Here is a 16,409-nt window from a genome sequence, read left to right on the forward strand (position 1 = left end):
ATAAATAATAAAAAACAACTGGAACCTATTGATATATTTATAAATATTATACATTAGTACAGATGATATCGAGTGCAAATTGCAATAAAAGAAAAAACAGTATGTTAGAAAACATTGATAATAATGAGACGAAGTAATAAACACAACACAATAAGATCTACACATTTACACAGGCTGATCATTCTAATTATTCCTCGTTCAAATTATAAAAATAAATAACGATCTGAAGTTGCCGCCAGTTTCCAAGATGCGCGTAAAGGAGTAAATACACTGTTCAACAGAAAATGGGGAATAGTTGGTTTTTAAGCACACTGTTCTCTTTCTTTATACAATTAAGCTGTCAAACTATCCTGAAGTATTCCTTAGTAACCTACTTATTTCACTCAAGAATAAAAACATCGTCAAAGAGAAAAGTAACATAAAATAATATAAGAATGAAAAATAAGCATAAAAACATTTCCATTATCAGCAACAGAGACAAAACTGGAATAATATCCAATTATTACATTTCTGGTATGCATAATAAACTAAATATCAGTAAACTGGGAAAATTCGATCAAAATCTGTGTGTTCATTTTTTCTACCAATACGTTAATCTTCTGTTGCTGACACTGATCTAAAAATGAGCACTTAAAATAAATTAAAGACAATGAAACTCAGAAATGACCCAGAAGTGCCACTATCCCTCCGCTAATATATACAAATTTCCTTAAAACAATTAGCTTTTAATAAAATTTCTTTATAATTGGTGTTTGTTAAATATTTCTTTCGCTAAGACAGGTACTGTACAATATTTTGCATGTTTCAAGATCAAATTGATCAATTTTTCACTAAAAATTAAAGAAGAATCAAATAAATTAAAAAAAGAAGATTCGAAAATTCAATAAAATAAATCAATTCATAAAATTCACAATCGCTTTAGTATGATCAATTCCTTCATGCAGCAAATCAAAGAATTACCATACCTCTAAATAATTATGTTGCTATTAACAAAAGGCTCTTGGTATCTTGAAATTTTTTCGATACCGTATCTAGTTCAACTGAGTTTGAATCATGCAGTATAAATCTCTTAATATTATATTTATGGGTCGCTACAAGTTTTCACAGCCAATATTCTGAAGAATTGGAATTTGTCAAGGAAATTGAACAGTATATCTTAACGAGAATATTCAAAGATGTCTTTCCTCCGCAGAAGTACCTAAAACCGTCTTTTTCTCGAATATTTAATTTACAAGGCTTTCAATCAGTCCATTTCGATCATAATTGACGCAACAATGAGGTTATGAGGGAATTACTGACAAGTGTTTGACAGCTAACCCAGCTAACACCGCCTATTTGCCGAAAAACGATATTGACTTTCGAACGAATCATTTTTCTTGAGAAAACTTCCAATTCTTCGGACTACACGCTATAACTGTTGGTTTCCGTAGAGGTATCACTGAAATAAAAACTTTTACATACGAATACCTTCACAGAAATCACTTCCAAAAGACCACACTTCACACCGACCCATAATAAACATTCCTTCTTTTGATCCTCAAATCATCTTTCATCGTTTCGAAATTCAATCTGGAGGCGTGGATGATGGTTTATACGTCGGCGATTTCTCCTCGTCGTATCCCTCACCGTCCTCAGTCTTTGGCTTGTCTTGTAACGCCTGCTTGAGTTCCTCAACAGCGCTGCCCGTGTACAACCGCTTTATACCCCTCGGCAGTGCGCGGCACGATTGGAGGTTTATCGAGTGAAGGTTGGAACAGCTGGCGAGGACGGCCTTGACCGGTTCTAAGCTCACAGAAGACCCGCACAGATTCAGCACACTGGAAAATTAAATCATCGATTTGACAAGTGACATAAGTCAGTGATGAAAACTAACCTCAATTTCGATTTGGAACCTTCTTCAGCCAAGGCTTTCACAGCTGCATCTAGAGATTCCGTTGCAGTCGACCAGGCTAGATCCACCTCCAACAGGCTATGGGCCCACTTCTGCACAATGAGTTCCAAGCCCGAATTTTGTGACCTTGTAATCTGGCAACCTGGAAAATTATCGATTTAAAAAACATGAAAACGTCGGAGAATTAAGACGGTTACCGCTCAAGAATAGATGTTCCAAGTCCCATGCTGGTATTCTGACAAGTCCGGAGTCGGTTAGTCTGGTGCATCCTCTAATATCGAGCAAGCGCAGTTTCGTACTACATTTTAGGATCCGATTGATGGCGTCGTCGTCGGCTGACCTTGAAGTGGTAGTCTTGTCGTCCTCAACGCCCGCCAATGAGAGTTCCTCCAGGTCTGGGAAGCCCGGAGACTGAACCTGTGAAGAAATCATGAGCTCAGTACATATTCAGCGATGTACACTTGAATAAACTACCTGATCAGTGATAGAAGCAGCGGCTAACCAGATTTGACTGTTGGTTATTCTCAATATCCTCAGTTTAGGGCAACCGATTTGCAACTTTTCAATGTGCAAGAGAGCTGTATTGTGAGCGTAAGTTTTGATGTTGGATATATCCAAAAGTCGAAGGTTGGAACAGTGAGTCTGGAAAGAAATATTTGAATTAATATACGAGTTTTTCTCGACTGGAGAGAAATGAGTATATACTGACAAATATCCTTATAAAGAACAACTTACCGCAATGGATGCCACAATTTGGGTGAAACTCGCCATTTTGTTATGGGCCAAGACTAAATGTGTTAGTCGGTTGTTCATAGCTTGTCCCAGTGAAACAAACAACTGAGCATTCAAGGCAGATGTCGACTGTAAATAATTTAAAGCATCCAATATGAATGACAGTTGAGGTTAAGATCATTTATTTGACAGGAGACAGACAAATTAGGAGGTTATCGATAAAATAAACACATCAAACTTACATTTATGCAGGAAAGATCCAGCCTCTCCAACTTTTTACATTCGGTAGTTATGTACTTTAGGTTTTCAGCACTGAGTCCCTGCCATCCACTTATGTTCAATCCTCTAAGGTCCAGGCAACCCTCGCATAAGGCCTCCAAGGCGGACTGAATATTCCGTATTTTCCATTCCCCTGAAAACAAATCGAATAACTCCGATTCATACAAAAAAAGTTGTGGTTAACATACCCAGAATTAAATCTTGACAATAAGTGAGCCTACTTTCGATCAGCCAATGTAACCTAAGCTCCGTCCTCGCCTTTTCTTTGACACAGTTCAAATCCACTTTGACCCAAAGCTTTGAATCCATTGCAATCTTCTTCCAAAGCTTACACACACGACTTATCCTATGGAAAGTATGATGTAAATCGGAAAAACTCTATATTTTCACTTCCTACCTGATCAAGATTGGAAGAGCCCCATCTTGACTGGAGCAATATTGAAATATCCTGAAGAGGACAGATTCCGGTATTTTACTACCCCAGCCACTATCCTCAATTTCATCACTTTGGCTGCTCGAAACAAAATCATCATTATTAGCGGATGATCTATATCTCTTTTTGGTACATTCATAGTCGCTGGCATCAGTATCTGATTTAACCTTGTGCCTTCTTCTTCTACCACTTTTCTTCTTACTGGGTGTCATCTGAAATCAGACCAAAGATTGATTCCAAATCAGATATTCAAGAAATTTTTCTTACCTGCTCCTGTTCGGTGATGCTGCTCTTCTTAATTCTAATCTTGATAGTGTTTTTATCCCCACTTATTTGACTATGGTACATTGGGACAAGAGCCTTTCTTGGTCTACCTCTTCCAGGGGAAGAATTCTTCTTCTTGCTTTTCGACACTTTGTGGTTTGTCTTTTCTGGAATATCGTCATCCAAATCGTCCATTGCTCCATTAGTGTAATCTTTTACAGCTGTGTTCCTTAACCTCAAGGAACTTCGAACCTCAGTGTCAGAGACAGATTGTTCGGATTCTAAAGAGTCTGCTGTTTTTGTATCAGAAATGTTAGTGGCTGGTGACTTTCCATCTGTAGAAAAATTTAAAACTAATTCATAGCTCACTGAAAAAATCTAAAGAGTACTACCATCTTGTGAATCCTGGGAATCCTGTGCTGATTCCAAGCTTGAATCCATGTTAGCCGCACTAGATGATGGAGACAATTCATTTTGTAGCAAACTTCCACCACCGCACATTTCACTAGATGCACATACCGATGAAACAACATCGTCACACATATTATTATTAGGTAGATAGTCACAATTCAATTTCACTTCGCCATTGACATCCATCGAGTCTTGAGACCTTGTGGAATCATCTTGAGGATACATTGAACTACCCTCGTTAGAAGTGGCACTATTTTCTGAAGTTATCAAGTCCAACTCAGACATGATTAGAGTATAATCACTTTCAGCATCCACTGAGAGGCAGATGTTAATTATGTTGGTAAAAACATTTTAAATAATTGATTACACCTGCAAACAAAAAGCAATAATGAATTCAAAGATTTTCTCAACCATAAAACATTGATTTTCACTTGAGATGAAAAGAAATCTTCTAGAAAACTAGAAGAATCTGAAATTTAGCCTATATTTGAGTTCTGGAGAATTGGTTGAATTCGGTGAAATGTCGAATTTTCACTACTGATGAAGCTTCCATGTAATGCTTCCAGGGACTTCGATCGAGTTAACTGGAAACGATTTGAATTTCGCGGTAAAAACCATATGTAGAACAATCGTAAACAATCACAATTGACAGGAGAGGATTCGATAAAATTATCTGATTTTTCCAAATACCAGCATTTTCCTTTCTTTACCTGTGAAAATATGTGGAAAAACACCGAAAAGCATCGACGAATATTCGAATTTCCACCAATTTCTTTGACTTTAACAGAAAATCGTTATCGGTTAGTTATGCTAGGATGTGTATTTCCATGGAAATCTTAGTTTGTAGGCTCTTACCTCGATAAAATCCGATAGGGAGTACATATTTACGAACTATTCACATCACTATAACTTCAAAACGAAACTATTTCACCAATTTCTTTCCATTTGCCATTCATGTGTTGTTGACCTTGTTATTCCAGTATCAGGCAAGATGCTGTTCTTTTTTATTTTTGTCGATGGACGCAGATGGCGCTCACGTTCGCGTCGATAATACAGAATACAAATAATGACCCCCTCAAAAAAATATGAAATTTTTATTAATCTACACGTACAACAGTTGGAATTGTGCACATTTTGTGAAGAAAAACGAGAATGTATTCAATTTTGGATTGCATGTTAATCATAGTACGTTTCGTTAGCATATTCCATTCCAATGATGCATTTAATTAGGTTCTTAGATCTGACATTTAGAGGACGCAACTGTCTCTACTTTTTCACGACCGACGCTTGTACGCTTCTGCTTATTTGACAATCTTGAAAAACGCTAAACTGAGTTTAATTGTTAAAAAATGCATTCTAAGCAGTTTATGATCCAAGTTGATTTATTATGGCGATAATTTTAAATGGAAGTATGCGATGGCTCAACCCGTGTTTCTAGACAGCTGTATTTTGTGTTGCCTAACATTTGTTATACCAAGCTATACGCTACCCTTCATACGCGTTCATGTATTTTGATATGCCAGCTTTCTTTCCAAATTTAATCCACCATTTTTTTAGTTTTGGGAGCTTGCTCGTAGGAACGAGATAACGAGAACGCTATCATTTTGCCTAAATGTTTGTATTTTATAATTCTGAGCAGAAATTTGGTCGGATTCATTGATAAAAGATCCTTGGTCACACTGTCCCCTCCTAAATATTCTATAAAAGTTTTTTTCTGGAATCCAAGTACATTGATGAGAAGGAATAAATTCTATTTTCGTTAAATCATCATGGATATAAGAGGACTGTAGGTAATAATGAGGTCTAGCTGCTGTAATCTAATCCTTAATGAAAAAAGAAGGCTTCCACCCCCTAGGCCCTATTAACACTTCCGGCAGCACCACATATAACATCTAACTGTCGAAAACGAAGATCGAAGGACCAAATAGAATAGAGCGAAGATTCCAGCAATCAGATACTTTCTCGCTAGCAACCTGTGTCCCGGATCATTCATTCCATCTCTCTCCAATCACCTTGCTACTTGTCACATTTTTGTGCCGTCCGTTGTTGGTGTTGTGTTTTGTTTTCATCTGTGGCGTCTACCGGTGTCCTGTTGCCATAGTGAATAGATGATAATACACCATCAGCCTCAATCTAGAATAGGCACTCATAAAATCATAGTTGCGCCGGAGAATTTGGTGTCTGTTTCACTTACAGGTGAGCTTCCACATAATTTTTGCTATGAATTATGAGATTATCGAGGTGAGTTCCATCAGACAATCGTAGAAAGCTCTATTCTGCCAATATTTCCAATCTGGGGTAAATTTGTATCGAGGTAATTAGGCTTTCCTATAAACCGACCAGTTTATCATTGAAAAATTGCTTAGGTTACTAATTATCGAGATATCTCTTATCTTCCAGTTCACAGTGAATATCTAATTAGATCAAAAAATGTGCAAATCGAATTTGAGTTTCAAATGGATAAAATAATAGTTGTTTTTCGATTTAAAGTGGAAAATTTCGTTATTTGTGTACTAGTTTCAGATCAGGAGATTGAGCGATCGAAATTTTGTCTGGTATGCAGTTCTTTCTTTCCTCTATTGCTACTAATCATATCAAAAAGGAATTAGTTTTCATTGTTCTGTTTTCTTTTCTTTCATTGTTAAAATATGATCAAACTTTGGGTACCTATTAAGGATGAAGATGATTTCTATGCGTTTAAATTTGCGTGAATCTTATAAATTATGTTCAATGTATAATTCAAGTTTGATTCGAACAGGAAAAAGTTTTTCGCGAGTTATATGAGCTAACCGCAACACCCGATAAAAATAATTATTTTTAATGCTAGTTCAAATTTTTCCTGCGGTAGCTTATAATAATGAAAATGGAGGTTTCTCGAATACAATTGAGTATATCATCTATTGAAATTTGGCGATAAAGATAACTCTCTCGTATTGGAAACATTCCAGTACTTTTAATCAGCAATTGTTTCCTTATCGAACGATTTCTGTGACGAAGTGGCTTTCCTTTTCATTATTTCCACTTAGAATTGGATTTCCTTCAGTGAATTGGGATTTTCCAGGAATTTTCTATAAAAATTTTTGAATGGCAGCAAAATTGGTTACAATTATCCTGATTTGATTCTGATGTATACTCCAATTTCTCCTAAAACTCTAGACCTATCATACCACCTTTCTGCATTTCTAGAAAATTGATAAACCTAGAAAAACCAAAGTTGTACTTAAATCAATTTTCTCCTGGAAATATTCAAGTAGAACGAATTGAAGAGAAATATTCGCCAAACAAGGAGCATAATTTTCCATGCTTTATTACACCGCAAATTAAAATTTCTAATTGTGATTGATCACCTCCTGAATATTATTGTTGAAAATTAGAATAGACGTAATAATTACTATTGGAACCTGCCACTTTCATCTACTTTTACTTAATCGATAAAAGATACGGTAATCACTGATGGTTGATGAAATAAGCTCATTATAATCTGGAAAGCGAGCCGTGAATTGATATTGGATCAAATTACCAGTTACTTCATAAAAATTGTGCCCTATTCTTTATTTATTCGAGATAAAATGAATATTCGATATTGTGGATGTTGTGTATCTAGTTTGAGGACAATTTAATCGTTTCGTTCCAATTATGCAGAGTACAAGGTTGTCCAATATCCAGATGTTTTTTCCAAGTTCTGTTGGTAATCAATCATTGTGGAAATAAAAAATATTTTCCACTCTTACTATACCCATAATTTTTTTCAATGACTGTTCCAAAAACTTTTCTTATCTCATTCCACGGTAAAACAAACATTATCGGTGGATGTTATTGTTTCGATTTTAGAGTGAAAATCAACTAGGTATTGTTAGAGAATTAACATACTTGCCACTTATCTGTGTACATAAGAAGTTAAGTCTACAATCACATCGCAAACAAGGGTTTCGTCTACGAGCTTGGAGAGGAAAAATATTGGAACCATTGTTTGGCTTAGATAATAATCAGAGATCTTTTCCGTGTCGGATTTTCTTTGGAAAATCTGAGGATTCCCCTCCGAAATAGAAAAAGAGGTAGGCTCTGATTCAACAGCATTCTACACGCTTATTTCCCAGAAAAATAAATCGATATAATTGTAACATATGCTATATGTTTGAAAGAAAACTACTTTGAAACTCATTCATATTCGAAGAGGGAAATACAATCGTTTTTCGATATTCGAAAAAATATAGATTTCTCTCATTCTCTCCACTGGAACCGCCCTTGTCTCAAACTCTCTCTTTATATGAGACAGGAAAAAGGCAGTGTGAATTTCAATTAAAATTTTTTCAACTATTATGGAGAGTTGTATTTTTAATGAACCTCACAGACCGCAGTTGGAAACGCGGGTTCCGTGTTTTTGATCAATAAATTCCAATCTACGCTTGGTTCTATCTATCCATTACGTTGCCTGGTTTATGTTGCGAAATAAACCAATACCTATTACCTATTATGTATCGATATCTTACTAGACAGCCATTGTGGACAAAAAATTCTATCGTTAATGTAGATCTCGATGGAAATAAACAATATACATGGTGGTCAACCGAAAAGTTACACGTTGATTTCATCAGTAAGGTCTTGACAGTGAAGTTCAGCTCAACCAGCTCAGAATCTTTGGGGCTCTTTAGTTTAGTTTTATTTGAAGGTTTCTAAGAGCAGTCTAACCTCTGTTCCTACTTAATCCTGCAGTAAAATACTACTCAAGCTAACATATACAGTTTGGTTGTCTCTTATCTACGTGAAGAACATCATAGAGAAATAATTGAGTATGGAGTTCAACCAAGTCATAAGAACTAGGCCAAATATTACTAAAAATTGTATAATCTCCAACACCATAACCATAAAACGCTTATGGCTCCCCATCGATACAGATTTAAAAGCTCTAATTGTTCCAATTCGGTTAAATGGATTTTAAAACAATTTCTTTGACCCAGTTGAACAGCTCTCGATGAATTGTAGGACCGAGCTCTAAGCTTCATTAACTTTCCTCGGAAGCCATACGCGTAGTTTGTGCCGATTAAAGTACAGCTCTGATATGTCTATCGAACGTTTTTGCTGAAACTAGTCGAGGAAGCAAAACGCGTAAGGTAGCAGGAAGTTCGGTAGAGAAATTGCCGGCAGTTTTTGTTGGCGGAAATATTTTTGAGGAAACTCGATAGGTTATTCCTGTTAGATCATTAATTTGTATAGTCAGATATTAGATGACACCTTCAAAACGTTAGTTAAGAGCCAAGTATTGTTGGAAATAATGGGAAAATTCATTTTCTCTTCGGGGAGTCATCGGCGTTGAACCTGGATAGGGCTTACGCGGATTAGGAAAAGCAAGAGCTCTTGGCTTCACGCCAGTGCTTCCCTCACTTCATATCTGAGGTGTTAACGTATTCTATGCGCGCTAACGCTGGGCCAAAACCACCAGTAGTCTTGATCTTCAATCTGCTGAATTCCCACGTAAATCGGACCGTTATTCGTGTACCAAGCGCATCTACACAATTCGAGGGTCATTCGATAAATATTAATCGTTCATCGATCCACCAAACAGCTCGGCTGACATTTGAAATTCTTCAGTTACAGACCACAGAACCACTGACCCGGATAGTGCACCAGAGATACGTCGACCCATCGAAAACTATATACTTTCCATGGAATCACCGGTGCGTTCCATCGCTATTGTAACGTTATAACACCATCCAAGTGTGGAGACTGTGGTGAAACGAACTCGGACGATCTCTGGTGAGACAGGCAAAGACGTTAAACCCAAACCGGAGTCAGTTTTCAGTTGCGAGACCTCAACGCCGGTGCGACCTGCAGTCAGTGTTGCGTGTAGTGTCGAACAGGTAGTTTGTGAACTCTGTGCTCCCGTATTCAGTTTTTACCGTTCTATGACCGTGTGAATGACATGGAGGATGTCGCTATAGGCGATTGGCCCACGGATTGGCCGGGACAGGCTCTGGATCTGAACGGAGGCAACTCCTGGCTGCCTGCCTATGGGTTCCAGACTCCCTCTGCTCTCCTGGAAAGGGACGATTTCATCGGAAGTCCAGGTGAGTGTAACCGTTTATTTTGGACGATGCGGTCACGCAGCATCAGCAGGATTCAGATGAGATCATTTTTAAATCGCTGTACCTAATCGAGTTTGTGGAACGCAGCCCTTATCAATTCATTTCTATGGTTCTGATTTTCATTACAACGAACAAATGGCTCTGAAGCTCATCAGCTCATCAAATGATATGTTTGGAGGTCCCTGAGCTGATTTCAGAGATGCTACTGCAGCAGCTTGTGTGCTACTATAGTAGCGAATAATATGCAGTTAGATCTTAACAAATTCTTCTTGAAACAGTTCGCTCCATTGTTTTAAAGTCTCAGTAATTAATCAACCTTTATTTGAAATCGGATTTGACTGGAAATTTTTTCAAGATGATGATCATATTGTCATCTAACTCATACTTTTCTATGATATATGGTTCAAAGAATGACGCCATTGCTTGAATGTGTGCAAAACCTTCCTCATGGCCCAGTTCAATTCCCAATATCAATCTCGAAATGAAAGATTACTCGCAACTCCAGGAACTCCAAGAACTGTTTTATGAAAGCTAGTTTCCCATGGTCATTCTTCCGATCCCACAAGCTTATGTTGCTAAGGATCATGGAGAGAAGAGTCATATTGCTCATAAGCTATTATTGCGTACAATCTAACAATCTCAAAGATTAGAGTAGGCTTTAACCCGAAGAAACTATTTGGTCCTTTGTGCGTGACCATAGATATCTCAGGAAATCCACTCCTCAATCGAAATCGGATATTTACATACAAAATTTGGTCCTCTCATTGAAACCTTGAAAGTTTTGCTTTTCATAATATGTATCTGGAATGGCAGGAACTTGGCTTACCTGTTCACAGCCAGAAAACGACGAAGAAGCTGTTTTGAATGCATCTTCGTGTTTGGGCCTTCAATACTCGTCCCAGCTTCTTTGCGTCCTTTGGACAATGTATGGCATGCAAGATTGAGCAGTTTTTGATGTAGAATTTACCGGTTATCACCAAATTATAGCGTCATAGGGTTGGGTTCATTGATTCCAGTCAGTCCACAAAGCTCGAGTTGCTTTTCCTTGATGTATGACGTTTATGGATGATTAATATCTCACCAATCATGCTTCGGTTATTATTGCAGACTGCATGTACCCGGAATTAATATCTCAGTTGTTTTTTTTTCCGGAAATCCCCTGTACACTTGAAGGAAGAGTAGACAAAACCCAGAGATCTCTTTCTCACCAAATTGTCTCCTTTCTTATGTTAACCTGGGAGAACAATAACGTAAAAACGTGATATTATAGCGGATATGAAGCAATAAACTATTGAATTTGGTGAAAGGTGAAACCTCGTATTTTTGTTTGTTCTAACATGACCTTTATACAGACTGAAGTGTGCGTTTTTGTTGCAAGATCGCGGAGCTAGATAACAATTGAGAAAAGTTGAAATAACTTCGTTATTAGGTGATAAAGTTTATACCCCACCCACGCAGACTGATCTACGTCAATGGCGACCATTTTCAAGGCTGTTGTGGAATTGCTGAGCAAAGGATTTTTGCTAGAGATCTTGATTTTCTTTGTGGATATAACAGAAATCAGATGAAAATCTCAAACTTAAAATCTGTTCTAGTTTTTTCAAGTTAAATTTGGGGAGTTTCTTGGGGAAATTTTATCGTAAATTGGCGAGACTTACAGCCATAGAACTTGGCAACATTGCGAACGCCCCCGTTTATTTATCTGGGACTCCAGGATGTTTGTTTTTTTCGTCTCGTATTGGAGGAAGTTTAAAAAACCGATTAATCGATTTGTCTCGTTGAAAGCACAGCGTTAGTGTTTTATTATCGATATTTTTCATCGGTGAAAGATGCATAATAAAATTATGAATTATTTATGAATTGTACCTTGGGGAATTTAATAATTTATAGTTATGTATAAAACTATTAGAAATCTTCCATCAATTCAGCAGTTTACTACCTACGTTCAGATATTGGTGCTTTCTCCGTACTCAACTGGCAATGGTTTATAGCACAATTAATCTTGAGTTCGATTCAAATCATCAAAGGGAAAGAATTCGACATATGTTGAAAAATGACGATATCGAACAGGAAAACAAAGATTTTAACGAAATGAAAAATCAGATATAAGAAGTAAGGTGAAACTGGCACACCATTACACAAAAACAGAACACAGGCAGTTAGTAGAAAACTTCGCCAGTTCTGGGACCCAAAAAAAGAACAACTTTGATCGAATCTTGAATATTATTCACTTGAATTATTGAGAAATTTGAAATTCTTCGATTTTTCTTGTCAAATAGTGCTGGAAGTTAATCGTTTTGGGATAAAATTCAAATACTATTAAGTAGAAGTTTTTGACTGCGCTTTTTCTAACATTTTTTCTGGAAAAACTTATGCAACAACCAGAAGAATTATCTGTATTATGTACCACAGTTTCCTGTTATCAATCAAAGCCTTGTTGACTGCCTGAGTGAAAGTGTTGCCAACTTCCTTCTATAAGGAAAGAGATGCAATCTTTCCTCAAGTCCAACTTCCCGCCACAATCGCTGAAGGATCACGTTTGCCAATTCAATTACCTCCGAGAAACCTAGTAAGGGTTGCTTTTACATCTTTCGTCGTCTTTAGTTCAATGTTCGACGTCAAACGCTATCTCGTGAAATGCGCACTACTAAAAATCGGACTCCACTGAGATAAATTGGATAATGCATCAGGGAATGCTTTATGAAATAATGACTTCGATAACTGTGGGAGGTAAGAGCTTGTTCGGAAAATATAGGTCATATCGATACTGCCAGATCCAAAACGAGCACAAAATTTACAGAAATCTGTCTTTGACTGTCTGAATAGAACGAGCACAGACTGAAATTGGCTCCAATCCTCCTGTTCTAAAGCATACACATATCTGCAGGTGAATAGTAGATGTCCTTGGTGTCTGGTTCTGCAGATGCAATCGTAGATAATGACACCTTGGGTAATACCACCTCAAGAAACATCGAATAGGTTTTAAAACAATGCAAATCATCACGTTGAAGATTCCAGAGAAACAGAACGTTGTATCCCTTCTTGTTTGGGTAAAAGTATGATTCAAGCTGTGAAAAACTTGTACCTAACTAATTAGTAAATAGACGTAGGTACCTATCAAACCTGCAGCTCAGGCGTGAAGTGAATGACAATGATGATGTGAATAAATAATTGTGGAGAAACTCAAAACATGTTGTCATCCACAATGGAAACAGAGATTTTTACAATTCCTAATCGTGATTTTAGAACCTTTCGCAATTTTATGAGCTGAATTTGTACAAGCACATTGAAAGAAACCATTCAAATTCATTTATATCGATATTATGCTTTATTGGTTGCGTATTTTCAAACTAGAAATAAAATGGTATACAAGCTGAGTCGAAGTACTGTCGAAAAGATCTTCATCTGTCAAATTTGCATATCCTACTCACGAAGAATTTCTTGAAAAGCTTCTTCTGTGCATCATTATAATCTTTCGAGAACTGAATTTGGATTCTGGTTGACCTGATACAAAGCCATATCAAGATTTACATTATGTCCACCAAGATTACTTGGAAACCGGTATTACGTTGAACAAGTTGCGTGATCAACTTGCATTGTGAAATACCTTCTTATGAATCAACACCTACATTTAAATGAATCCATTAGGAAAACGAAATTAGATTAAATATGCAAAGTTCCGGTTATTTTACTTTGTTTTCGTTATTTTGCAACTTATCTGGGAAATTTCTCATTCTCACACAAAGAATATAATACATTTGTTGAGAGAAATAATACCAAAAGACTTCACAGTACGTGCTTTTCTATGTTTATCCGTGAAATTCAAGATTTTTCTCTTATCGATCGAACAAAAATGGCTTTTACAATACATAATTCAAACCAGTGAAAGTTTACGCCCCATTATCAAGTTGCTGCAATTCAAACGTAGCTAACTACGTACTTGAAGCCTGTATTATGATAATTATAATTTATTGGCACATTACTCGATATTAGGCTAGATATCGAACGATCCAACAATGTGGAACACAGCCATTTTTCACGGTTCATAATTCGCAGAAGTGTCATAACGATCTGAATGACACCATTGTGTATCATCATTAATGTCGATATTTCGATGATATCTGCCGAAAGTATTTCAGTATTTGCATTGTTCATCAGTTCCACATCTAGCTCTATTTGTCTTGACCGAATAGCAAATACGTCTTTTATTCAATTTTCGACAAACATCCTGTTCTGTCAATAGGTCACAGAGCGGAGAAATAGTTTTCCTTTGATGTACCTGGTTGACGTGACAGACCTCGGTGTTTTTGGGCTAGGTTCAGTTAATTTAAGTAAAAATCCACCTAACTCGATATCATTTAATTCCTCCAGTCCATTTTGAGCTCAGCAGTTGCTCAAAACGTACTTCCTTGATTTTATGGGAAAATGAGGAATAATAAGACAACCGCTCAATTTCTTAAATTATAACTTCGCTTCTGATTGAACGGAACTATATATATATTAGCAACTTCTCACAATTATCAATTTTTTTACCATACATAATTGAAGCAGGTGATCTCTTTATGATACAAGTTAGCCTTGACTTTCCCTGGCGGGTACCTCAAGTTGATCTTTCAGAAAATAAACCATTCCTTTATAATGTTTTTGAATTAACAGATGAGGTCTTAAATTAAAACCACGTTGGAATTCGGAAGTGACCAAAATCAGAAGGATCAACATGTGATACTTGCATCAGAAAAGTTGGGGTTTCATTTGTGAAAGGTTCGTTTTGTGCATGTGTGATTTGTCCTGAGGACGTTTTTTTGTATATTAGAAACAAGTGAGTATTGAGTGAAATATGGTTTGTTTCACAACTTTTTTTTTATCTTCGAGAAGGGTACGAGTATTTCCATCATCAAGCATTGAAATATAAGTGCCTTTTTTATAAAAAATCTGGATTTCTTTGGTTCTTACCATGAATCAAACAATATACTACATATCAATAAATGAGGATATCATAAGAAAATTAAAATCTATCACAATATGAAGCTTATTTCGTTTACGATTGTTCGTACAGTATCATACAAGTTTCTTGGCTCTTTCTACTTTCTTGAACACGAGGACAAAGTCGTTTTCAAACAATAGATGGCCTCGATAAGCATCTGAAAATGTTGTAAATGCTATGAATTTCTACATTTCCACACGGTCCTATTTCCACCCAGAAATTTCGATCAATCTAGTGATGTTTTGCATGTTTTGGAAAGTCTGCGAAGAAAAACAACAGACAACGAACGATTTCCGTGACTGAACAAAGTGATGATATCAAACTTTCACCTCATTATGCTCGTGCTCATGCTGTTGCAAAATGGCGTCTGAATTTCTAGCTATTTCGAGACAATACCATAAGAATAGCAGGTTTTAAAACCGAAATTGACAGTTAACAGGGCAATGGGAACATTCAATGATTCAAGCCTACGCTTATTTTCGAAGATATGGTTTTTGACGAATTCGTGAAACATTCTGTATCTCAAAAAACTCATCATCTCATACAAACAAGCGTCATAAGCTCCATAATGAGCTCTAACGCTTGTTTACAATAAGACAAAACCACAAATATGATTGGTTAATTCATTAATTCAATCTTTTGTCATCATACACAGGGATTTCCCATTCTCATAAGAAATAATGAATATATTTCGTTTAATAACTGACAGAAAACAGAAATTCATTTCCATTGTTTGTGTCCCATTGAAACGTGAGAATAAACGCAAGTAGGAAGGTACAGAGAAATAGGTTTTGGGCAATTAGAACATTTGTACCTTTATTCCTGACACACATATTTCCTTGTAACAGAATTATGGTGGTCATGCCCTTGAAAGTACATCATTCACATGCAATTGCTTACTTATGAATTGGTTTGAGGCGAAACGTGTAGTAATTTGTTGATTCACTCTATTATTTCTGAGGAACTGACTGACGTAATCTTGGTGAATTTCCTTAGTTATTTTCATATTTGAGTGAAGATGAAAAAACTACAATTTTTCAGGAGTTTTTGGAGGGTTTTGAAGACTGACCTGAATATTGTTATCCCCTTCGTTCCATTCATTCTTTTGAATGTTTGGTATCCCCTTTCTCCTAGCTAGATGACCATTTCTATTCGATCATATATAAAAACTTAAACAACCCTGAATTGAGGTTTTATCACAATGTCATAGACCCCAATATGTTATTCTTTTCAACTCTGTTGCATCGAATCCTTTTACGTAAAGGAATTTCCTACCTGTTTTATAGCATCATCTTCAGAGCCTGTTGATTCTAAGAATTGTATCTAGATGAT

At 36.5% G+C, this 16,409-nt stretch overlaps 2 protein-coding genes across 2 annotated transcripts in view; one reads left to right on the forward strand and one right to left on the reverse strand.

The window, feature by feature from the left end:
- Positions 1 to 19: 19 nt before the first annotated feature.
- LOC123316100 (F-box/LRR-repeat protein 6) lies at positions 20 to 5,195 on the reverse strand. The gene is made up of 11 exons (XM_044902075.1): positions 4,866 to 5,195; positions 3,992 to 4,379; positions 3,603 to 3,934; positions 3,300 to 3,547; positions 3,091 to 3,248; positions 2,866 to 3,035; positions 2,627 to 2,752; positions 2,366 to 2,533; positions 2,089 to 2,308; positions 1,874 to 2,033; positions 20 to 1,817 (listed from the first exon to the last, which is right to left on the reverse strand). Exons 2-11 carry the CDS (start codon positions 4,293 to 4,295, stop codon positions 1,565 to 1,567), a joined length of 2,139 nt encoding a protein of 712 aa, XP_044758010.1. The 5' UTR covers positions 4,296 to 4,379; positions 4,866 to 5,195; the 3' UTR covers positions 20 to 1,564.
- An 871-nt stretch (positions 5,196 to 6,066) lies between these two features.
- LOC123316058 overlaps positions 6,067 to 16,409 on the forward strand; it is a 40,298-nt gene continuing 29,955 nt past the window's right edge. The window contains exons 1-2 of the mRNA XM_044901977.1: positions 6,067 to 6,206; positions 9,600 to 10,075. Of these exons, the coding sequence (XP_044757912.1) occupies positions 9,931 to 10,075 (145 nt within the window). The 5' untranslated portion in view covers positions 6,067 to 6,206; positions 9,600 to 9,930. The remainder of the gene's footprint in view (positions 6,207 to 9,599; positions 10,076 to 16,409) is intronic.

Source organism: Coccinella septempunctata, chromosome 6 (genome assembly GCF_907165205.1).
Source record: "Coccinella septempunctata chromosome 6, icCocSept1.1, whole genome shotgun sequence".
NCBI classification, from domain to species: domain Eukaryota; kingdom Metazoa; phylum Arthropoda; class Insecta; order Coleoptera; family Coccinellidae; genus Coccinella; species Coccinella septempunctata.